The sequence below is a fragment of the Mesocricetus auratus genome, unplaced genomic scaffold, assembly GCF_017639785.1.
Source record: "Mesocricetus auratus isolate SY011 unplaced genomic scaffold, BCM_Maur_2.0 Super-Scaffold_100055, whole genome shotgun sequence".
Lineage (NCBI taxonomy): Eukaryota > Metazoa > Chordata > Mammalia > Rodentia > Cricetidae > Mesocricetus > Mesocricetus auratus.
In genome coordinates, this window is record NW_024429232.1 from 3,636,878 (window position 1) to 3,647,040 (window position 10,163).

Genomic DNA, 10,163 nt, shown 5'->3' on the forward strand with positions numbered 1-10,163 from the left:
GGAGACCTGAGGACAACACTGGTATTGTCTTTCAGACACTGTCTTTCTCTTTTTCTTTTCTCACTGGCCTAGAGATTGCTACGTAGGATAGGCTTGCTGGCCAGAAAGCTCTAGAATCCACCTGTATCCACCTCCCCAGGGCTGGGATTGCATGCATCATCACCCGGGGAGGGGGGGTGCATGGGAGGATTATGTAGGTTCAGAGGATTGAACTCAGGTCCTCATGCTTGCAAGCAGTCCTTTACTGACTGAACCATCTCCCAACCCCAAATAGAACTATTCTATGAAGATTAGAAAGCGGAATATTCCACGTGGTGCAATGTAGAAATAATGTTTGCCTCTTGGGGAATGAAGGCATCAATTTAATAGGAAGCGACACGCGAGTACTTGCTGGAGGTGATGGCGTCCGGCACCCGAATGAGGTTTTCTGGGTGTGGATGTGTGTTTGCTAGGACTCAGTGTGTGAACACATCCTTTATGTGCTGCTGGATAATTTTGACTCAAGTAGCTCATAAACCATCCTACACACACACACACACACACACACACACACACACACACACACACACACACGGTGAGTTCCGTACATGCCTGCAGCATGCGTTGAAATAAATCACAGTATGAACCAGCGACAGTTGCTTATGAAAACAGACACATGAAAACACATGGAATGAACAGGCATGGGGCCAAAGAGGACAAAATAGCAGATTGTGTAATACTCCTTCACCTCAAAATTTGTTTAGCTCTGAGATATGTTTGAATTTTAAAAATCATTTAAATTTTATGTGTCTCTGTGTGTGTGCGCACGTGCGCACACATATTTGTGGGTCCCGTGGAGGCCAGGAAAGTGTGTCGACCCATGGAGCTAGAGTTACAGGCAGATGCGAGGTACTGATGTGGGCGCTAAGAGCCTAACTCTGGTTCTCTGGGAGAGCAATGCATGTTCTCAACCACTGAGCTACCTCTCCAACCCCTTAAATTTTTTAAATCAGAAAACATCATCCTCAGATTGAGGAAGGAGCCAAATTTACCTCATTTTTTCTCTCAAGACCAGAGAGATGAGTCAGCAGTTAAGGGCACTTGCTGCTCTTGTAGAAGATCTGAGTTTGGTTCCTAGCACCCAAGTGATGACTCACAATCATCTGTAGTTTTAGTTCCCGTGACTCCAGTGCCCCAATATATATTGTTGTTGTTTTTTTTTTGAGACAGAGTTTCCCTGTGTAGCTTTGGAACCTGTCCTGGAACTACCTTTGTAGACCAGGCTGGCCTCGAACTCACAGAGATCCACCTGCCTCTACCTCCCAAGTGCTGGGATTAAAAGCTTGTGCCACCACCCACCACTGCCCAGCAAAAATATATCTCAAAAAATAACAACAACAAACCCACCAGTGTCTCTCTATTTAGTCCTGGCTGTCCTGGAACTCACTATGTAGATCAGACTGGATTCAAACTCACAGAGAGTCTCCTGCCTCTGCCTTCCCAGTGCTGAGATTAAAGGCATGCACCACCATCCCCAGAAAAAAGTAAATCTTTTTTTTAAAGTTCCCATATTTTAAGTAAAGAAACTTGCACTATTCCTTTAGAAATATTTCCCCCCAATTTTCTCAGAATGCACGGTTTCCTGCGTTCCTCCTAACAAACTTGGAAATTCCAGTACAACCATGCTCCCCCGACCCGCACTCTAACAGAATTTTGGCTGTGTGCGCTCATGTTTGTGCAGGTGCAGATGTGTGCACTGTCTCTGCGAGCATCCTGTGTGTATATGAAGACCAGGGGTCAATGCTGGATGCTGTTCCTCAAGAGACCTCCACTCTGTTCTTTCAGACAAGTCTGTCCCTGGGACCTGGAGAGTACCTAGGCTAGGCAGGCTAGCCAGCACACTCCAGGGACCCACCCATCTCCACTACAGGCAGTGGGATTGCAAACCCACACTACCATAGCCAACTTTTTATGTGGTGCTGGGGATTGAACTCGGGTCCTTTGGTCCCCAGGCCTGCACAGTGACTGAGGCAGTCTGTGAGATTTTTCTCCAAACACTGAAGAATAATAATGAGTAAAAACTCTTTCATAATTGTGTATGTCTGGTTCTAGTTTAAGTTCAAAGAGAAACTGGCCTTAAACAGAAATTCTTTGCAGCTAACATAGATTTTAAGCTAGGACATCTCACACTGGAAGTTACCTGGAAATCTCTTTGAGGGTCCAGCTCCAAGTTACACTTTGTGCTATTAAACATGCTTCACAGAAATTGGAAGAGCCGGGCGTTAGTGGCACACACCTTTAATCCCAGCACTCGGGAGGCAGAGGCCGGCGGATCTCTGTGAGCTGGAGGCCAGCCTGGTCTACAGAGCGAGTTCCAGGACAGCCTCCAAAACCACAGAGAAACCCTGTCTCGAAAAACAAAAAGCAAAACAAAGAAAAAATTGGAAGCTTGGTCATTTTGGACAAATGGGAGGTTGACGTAGCAAAGATAGTTCCAGGTTATTTTGAAATAGGTCAGTGTTGTTTTTAGGTCATTGTTAACTAGTAATCTGCCTGTCATCGATCCTAATGGGCAGTCTTGGTGAACAAATATTAACAAAAATGTACCTTCAGTAATCCTAGAGTTTACTAGAGTCCAGCTCTACGTACACTTCTTTCTGTCTTTTAGACAGGGTTTCTCTGTGTAGCCCTGGCTGCTCTGGAACTCACTCTGTAGACCAGGTTGACCTCGAACTCACAGAGATCCACCTGTGTCTGCCTCCCAAGTGCTGGGATCAAAGGTGTGTGCCACCATCGCCCAACAGCTCTATATTTCTTATCTTTCTGTGGTTCCTAAGAAGTCTGGTTAGTACACTGCTTATCTTCCAGTCATACTGGAGGCAGTGCTCCTTAGCTAACTTCTACTTTTGTGTAATAACTTTTTCTAAGCACGTTTACTGAAAAATGCTTTACAATATTTTTCCTTCATTACGGCCACTTTGCCTACTGAGATAGGTAAAGTGGTTGCAGCATTTATTACTCCCCAGGATACAAGAGGAGCACACCGTCCCTGCCAGGGGTCAGCGGTTAATGGCAGACATCTCAGCGATTCCGCGGTCAGACCTCACAGAGCCACCTGATGCTCATCAATTCTTTGGCTACTAGTTGCCACAGGCCTGACTTGTCTGCTGTCACTGATGGCAGGTATTCAATGAATCAAGGCAGAAGGGAAATCGGAAAAACTTTTGCTATGATTTATAACATTTTCGTGTTTTGCCTGCACGTATGTCTGTGTGAGGGTGCTAGAGCTGGAGTCCTAGGCAGTTGTGAGCCACCGTGCGGGTGCTAGGAGTTGAACCTGGATCCTGTCGAAGAGACATCTCTTCAGCGGCAAGAGTCTCTCTCAAAAGGTGTAGCACAGAATAATTTAACTGTCCAATCCAGTAAATAAACGACGACGACGATGGTTTCTTTCGTGTGTTGGAGATTTTAATTACTGACTTACATCAGATTGAATTCCGCCCTTACTCTATGTACCACTCCGATCTCTGGGCCCTGCTTATGTGATACTGAACCATGCTGTCAACAGACCTTCATTATAAGTGTCTGGAGCCTAAGCCCGCCACCCTTCCCACATCCGAACAAAGACTCCGGCAGCCAGGATCCACTTTCACGCAGTGCTCCCTGCTCTTGCGTGGTGTTCCCAGTCCAGCACAATCGCGACCTCCCTGCCTCCCGCAACCTCCTCCCTCACGTCAGTGGGCCCAGTGCTTTGATCTTCTGGGTGGCCCACACTTTTGATCTCCATTCAGCGCCCCTGACAAGTAGGTCTGGAGGCTCAAACACGTCGGGCGCCTTTCCGGGTCACCAGCTCTAGTGCTCTTCCACCAGGGTCCAGGGCACCCGCCACGCCCTGACCTGGCCGGCTTTTCACCCACTGCTGCATCCAACGGCTTCGATGCTGAGAGAGCCCGGCTCTGAGTCCCCGACGCTCAACTCCCACCCCGGGGTTGGCAGCGCTGCTTTGCCGCTGTGCCCAGCGCATTCGGGGATAGCCTCCCCACTCCCACCCCTCCCCCACGCCGCGAGCAGCATGGACCAGGGGACCCAGGCAGACAGGTGGGGCTGGCTGCAGACCCCGCCCATTGGCGCAGGCGCAAGGGTGGCGCACCACGGCTGCCGGTTCCCAAGCCAACGGATCAACAGGTTCAGCTGCGAGGAGGAGTCTGTGGACACCAAGAGCCTGGCGCCTGCCTCTCGTCATGTGTGCTGCCGAGGTGGACCGCCACGTAGCCCAGAGATACCTGATTAAGCGGAGGCTTGGGAAAGGGGTGAGCGCAGGGACGCCCGGCCATCCGAGGGGCACTGCAGTCACCTGGGGGGCCTGGTTAGCCCCCTCAAAGTCTAGTTCTTCTAGATGGGATGCTGGCTTCCGGGCTCCCGTTCTGCCTCCTCGGACGCTCCTGTAATCCTGTTTCCATTAGGAAACTGGGTAGCCCTCAGGGACCTCGCCCTGAAAGGCTGGCGACTACCAGGGCCCCCCAGGTCGCAGGAGGAGTGGTATTGATGCTCCTCCACCGACTTCCGCTACCTTTCTGGGTCCCCATAGGTTGTTCTGGGGAAGCCTGGCCCATTCCAGTTTCTAGGCTCAGGAAGTCTGAGTCCGAATACACAAACTGAGAACAGGAACTAACTGTGTGTGTGAGTTCGGGTGTATTTGTGACTGTAACTGGGCCTGAGCGTATGGGGCTGTGTGTGTGTGAATGTGTGTGATTGTGTAGGTGTGTTCTGCGTGTCGTGGAGGGGAAACAAGCCAGCGGCAATGGCAGAGGTCCCTAGGCAAAGACCTGCTGGGCTGCTGGAGACACACTACACTTCTATACAGTGACAGCGATGGGTCCCCTTGTGTGGGAGGGGCCTGGGGAGGCTTGGCGGTGCTGGTGATGGGTGGGAGCGGCAGGGGGGGCACATAGCCAACCCGAGGGCCAAACCCAAGTCAAAGGGGTTTCCTAAGCAGATGGCGTGGGGGTGGAGAGAAAGTCAGGATGTCTGGGGAGCTGCAGGGGTCAGAGGTCATTCCAGAGACAGCAGGCTTCAGGCCCTGTAAGTAGTACCCACTTGTGACTTCATATCCTGGTAGGGACCTTTCCATTCCTCACCCTTTCCACCACTCCAGAAGATGCTGCGGCCTCTGCCACCCCAGGTCCTGCCACACTCTGACCCCCCCCCCCCCCCCCCAGGATCCAGAGCTGGATGGGACAGCCTGGAGAGAGAGAGAGAGAGACAGACAGACAGACAGACAGACAGACAGACAGACACAGAGAGAGACACAGAGAGACAGAGACAGAGAGAGACACAGAGAGACAGAGACAGAGAGACAGAGAGAGAGAACACCCCTGCATCATTCACCCGGCTGACCATGCGTCCCCCAGGCTTATGGCATTGTGTGGAAGGCAGTGGATCGGAGGACTGGCGATGTAGTGGCCATCAAGAAAATCTTTGATGCCTTCAGGGACCAGACAGATGCTCAGGTAAATGAGCAGTGGGGAGTGTGTGGAGGTGTGGTGAGCTGTGGGAGGGCCTGTCACAGCAGGTCTCCCAGCTTGTCCCGGTCAGCCTGCTGGGTATTTCTGTCTCTTACAGAGAACTTTCAGGGAAGTCATGCTTCTCCAGGTAAGTGGCCCAGGCCACCCTGCCACATCCCTTCCCTGGGCACAGGGCCCCACAGACAAGAGGGAAGCTGGTACCACTGGCCCAGAGCATGGCCTTGGCTTCGCAGCAGCAACAGTCTGTCTTCCCAGGAGTTTGGGGACCATCCCAACATCATCCGCCTGCTTGACGTGATCCCAGCAGAGAATGACAGGGATATTTACCTGGTGTTTGAGTCCATGGGTGAGTGAGGCCTTGGCCAGACCTCGGCGGTACTTACGTGGCCTGGCTCCCTTCTTACGGTCCTCTGGTGCCCAGGCCACACTGTATCTGCCACTCTCATCTGTCTCTGAGCCTGAGCACAAGGCTGGTGAGGTTTGACCTTCAAGACTGGTAGTGACCCCGCCCCTTCCCCTGCCTGCTCTGGCCTGGTGGTGACTCCCCCACTTTGTCCCTTCCGCACAGGGCTCTTGCTCTGCCCTGGCTTGCCGTGCTCTCTCTCTTCCCACTCAGTTTGTAAGAAAAGATCACGAAGCAGAATGACAGTAATTCCTTAGGGCATTCTGGCTGTATTGACAGTGAGGACAGATGCGATGGCCAGGTAGCCAGGCAGAGAGTCCAGGATGGGCTGAGGGCTGGCACAGGCTCAAAGTGCTTCAGACCTCACTCTTCGCCCTCCAGCCTGACCTGCGTATCCTTCCCCGGGTCCTGCCCCTTCCCAGACACCGACCTGAATGCCGTCATCCAGAAGGGCAAACTACTGGAGGACATCCACAAGCGCTGCATCTTTTACCAGCTCCTGAGGGCCACCAAGTTCATCCACTCAGGGCGTGTCATCCACCGGGACCAGAAGGTTGGGTCCACACTGTGCCCACTGGTCCCTGGCTCCACTGTGCACCCAGATCGTTGGGTCTCAAGCCCATGCCTCTCCCCAGCCAGCCAATGTTCTACTGGATGCTGCTTGTCGGGTGAAACTCTGTGACTTTGGCCTGGCACGTTCCCTGAGTGACCTTTCTGAAGGGCCCGAGGGCCAGGCCCTGACGGAGTATGTGGCCACACGCTGGTACCGAGCCCCAGAGGTTCTTCTCTCCTCCCGATGGTAACCCTGGAGACCCCACCCACCTTCACCCTAGGGTACCCCGTATCCTGGTCCTGCCTGGGCCCACCTGAGTACTCAGTGCCCTGTCCCTAGGCTCCCATCCTGCCTCTGCCGAGGCCTCTGTGCTCCCTGCCCTCGCACACGCCCCTTCCTGCCCCAGGTATACCCCTGGGGTGGACATGTGGAGCCTGGGCTGCATATTGGGAGAGATGCTGCGGGGACAGCCGCTGTTCCCTGGCACATCTACTTTCCACCAGCTGGAGCTGATCCTGGAGACCATTCCGTTGCCCTCCATGGAGGGTGAGCATGCGCACTCAGGTCCCAGCCTCGGCGGGCACAGCTGTGGAGAGTGTCCCCTGTACTGTGCAGAGGAGAGTAGCATTTGACCCAGGAAAACTGAAAAGGGCCTTGTGGAGGGAGGGCCCAGGGGCTGCTGCTGGGGCCTAACGCAGAGGCAGGATTGGTCACAGGCCAGGGGGAGCCACCTGACTGTGCGGAGGGTCAGGGGAAGGAGAGAGGTGTCTAGGCGGGCTGCTGAGAGCAGCGATTGTGGAGAGGGACCTGGCGAGAGGGAGACACCTTTCGAGGCCCAGCAGGGTGCCATGCCCCCCCCTTGGGAGATGTGACCCCAGCATCCTCTTCGTGAGCTTGTTGAGAGTGTGTGATTTACAGGTAAGGCACAGCTAGGGCACTCACCTGGACCAAATGACTGGATTTTAGGGGCCTGAGCCCTTTTAAACCACAGACTCTGTGAGAGGCTATTGCCTATGCGACCAGAAGGGATGCTGCCCCTCCCCTAGCCTGCTCACACCTGTCTTCCGCCCACCCACAGAGCTCCAGGGCCTTGGCTCAGACTACAGTGCTTTGATTCTGCAGAACCTAGGGTCCAAGTGAGTGGAACCCTTAGGTGTGGGGGAGGGGTGGCAGGTGGCAGGAGGGGCTGCCATCTTGCAGTTGGCACAAGAACCCATTTGTACCAGTGCAGAGCTGTGTGCTCAGCCCCAGCCTCTTAAAGCTTAGTTACGGGGGGGGGGGGAAGTGCGGGGAGACAGAATCCAGGAGACAGGCAAGAAAAAGAGGAAAGAGAAACAAGACCCACCCCCCCCCCCAGAAATGAGAACATCCAGCCTTAGAAAAGGGGAGAGGGTATGGGGTATGGAGAGGTGACCACCTCGGAAGGGGGACTCCAGGAGTGGGATTTACAGAAGCAGAAAGGTGGAGGTCAGGCCGCAGACAGAAGGTGCCGCGCGTGGGTGGGGCCCTAGAGAGGAGACGACAGGCAGCTGCCCACAGGCCACGGCAGACGCTGGACGCCCTCCTGCCGCCAGACACCCCGCCAGAAGCCCTGGACCTCCTCAAGCGACTCTTGGCGTTTGCTCCGGACAAGAGGCTTAGCGCTGAGCAGGCGCTGCAACACCCCTACGTGCAGAGGTGAGCGAAGGGCAGGGGTGGGAGCCTGAGTGACTTGCGTCCTGCCTCGTCTGCATCCATCCTTCTGGCTCCGCAGATTCCATTGCCCCGACCGCGAGTGGACCCGGGGATCCGATGTGCGGCTCCCGGTGCACGAGGGAGACCAGCTCACTGCACCAGAGTATCGCAACCGCCTGTACCAGGTGCTGGGACTGCGGGCGCCCTCGAAGCCTCTCCCAGCGACCTCGGTGCTGTCCGCCACCCCGCCTCTGAGCGCCCCTCCCACCCCGCAGATGATCCTGGAGCGGAGGGGGAACAGCCGCAGCCCTCGAGAGGAAGGCCTGTGGGGAGCCGCCTCGCGGGCAGAGCTCAGGGCTTGCCAGGCCCGGGCACAGTCGCTCAAGCCCGGAGTCCTCCCCCAGGTCTCCACGGAGACGCCTGCGCGGAAACGCGGACCCAGACCTCAGAGTAGCCCTGGTCATAACCCCGAGCCCGTGGGTGAGCTTTGCCCGCCTCCCACGCACCCCTGACCCCATCTCTGTAGGGCCACCAACGTGCACAGCGGGAACCTAACAGGCTCCGGGGGTTGCCCTTATGATCCCACAGAAGTTCCCAGGCAGAACTCAGACCCCCTGTTCCAACTTCCGCCACCAGGCAGGGGGGAAAGGCCCCCAGGGGCCACAGCGGAGCCACCCTCGGTACCCTCAGGGGTAAGTCGAGGTTGGGTGGGCACGGAAGAGCCTCTCACAGTACCTTTCCGTGACCCTGTGGCACACCCCTTCCAGGTGAAGACACATGTTAGGGTGGTGGCGCCCTCCCTGACTTCACAGGCAGCGGCTCAGGCGGCCAATCAGGCCCTGATCCGCAGTGACCCGTTCCGGGGCGGTGGGCCGAGGGCGGCCGGCGCGCGACGGGTGAGCCCGGCCCTTCCCAGCTCCCTCCAGTGCGGTTTGTACCCCCCAGAGCCCTGCTCCACTCCTCTCCCTCCTGAACAAGACCCTCGCCTGCGTGCAGGTCCCTTTCCGCCTGCCCCGGGACGCCCCGGAACCCCGGCCTGGCCGAAGGATGTTTGGCACCTCGGCCTCCCAGGGGGCCCAGGGCGCAGCCAGAGCTGCACTTGGCGGCTACTCCCAAGCCTACGGGACCGTGTGCCACTCGGCGCTGGGCCGCCTGCCCCTGCTCCCCGGACCGCGTGCGTGAGCCGCCCACCGACCTCTTTGCGTCAACCTGGCGCCGTCCCCCAGCCCCCAGCGCATCTTCCTCCTCTGACCATCTGCATTCGAGTTCCGGGAGGGTTCTCTGAGCCTCTCTCCCCTAAGGGAGAGTAGAAGCCGGTGTCCGCTCCACACCACCGCCAACTGCTTCCAATAAAGTCATATTTTACCCAGCCCAGCTAAGCCATCTTTCATCCACTTCCCAAACCTTTCCCGAACCCATTGCCGTGAGTGTCCCACATCTGACCCGTGTTCAGTACAAAGTTGGGAGCCATGTCCGCGCCCTGAGGCTTCTGCCCACTCAGCCTAGTCCTGTGGGACGCTGTATCCAGGTGCAGGCTACCAATGAACCACACAGAAAAGGGAGGGGGTGCAGCACTTGTCTTGGTCCGAGGCTCTGGCTACCTTTTGTTGGTGACTCCGGCCGGTGCTCTAACCAGTGGCCGACTCCTGGTTTGTCTCCAGGTCTCGATTTAAAAGGACAGGAAGACACACTGAAGATCCTGTGGCGACACTACTACTGTGCAAAGGGTCTGGTGTGGGGCCAGACCTGTGCAGGCACTCAAGTATTCCAGAGTAGAACGCAGGAAAGCACTTTCCCCGCCACCTGGCTAGGGGAACTCTCAATGTGCTGCCCCAAATAGGGCAGATGACAAAGGGGACAAGGACGTGCAGGAGAAGCTGGGCAGAGTTGGAGCGTGCGTAGCAGTGACACTGGGTGAAACGAGACAGGGTCAGGACAGGGTGAGTGTGAGCCCAACATGGCGGAGAGTTAGTCAGAGCTGCAGCCAAAAGCTCTGTCCCCTGAGGCGGCTGGCTGCCAATGTGGACAG

At 55.8% G+C, this 10,163-nt stretch overlaps 1 protein-coding gene across 4 annotated transcripts; it reads left to right on the plus strand.

The window, feature by feature from the left end:
* Window positions 1-4,096: 4,096 nt before the first annotated feature.
* On the plus strand, window positions 4,097-9,503 carry Mapk15 (mitogen-activated protein kinase 15). Of its 4 annotated transcripts, none has more exons than XM_040736433.1 (14): window positions 4,097-4,289; window positions 5,391-5,489; window positions 5,602-5,631; window positions 5,760-5,850; window positions 6,330-6,460; window positions 6,543-6,706; window positions 6,867-7,006; window positions 7,539-7,596; window positions 8,000-8,137; window positions 8,214-8,319; window positions 8,410-8,614; window positions 8,723-8,826; window positions 8,902-9,030; window positions 9,113-9,503. In XM_040736433.1, exons 1-14 carry the CDS (start codon window positions 4,221-4,223, stop codon window positions 9,314-9,316), a joined length of 1,668 nt encoding a protein of 555 aa, XP_040592367.1. In that variant the 5' UTR covers window positions 4,097-4,220; the 3' UTR covers window positions 9,317-9,503. The 4 variants fall into 4 exon arrangements, with proteins under 4 accessions (XP_040592367.1, XP_040592365.1, XP_040592368.1 ...); XM_040736434.1 differs by having other exon boundaries at window positions 4,099-4,289; window positions 9,131-9,503; XM_040736431.1 differs by having other exon boundaries at window positions 8,902-9,503.
* Window positions 9,504-10,163: the final 660 nt, after the last annotated feature.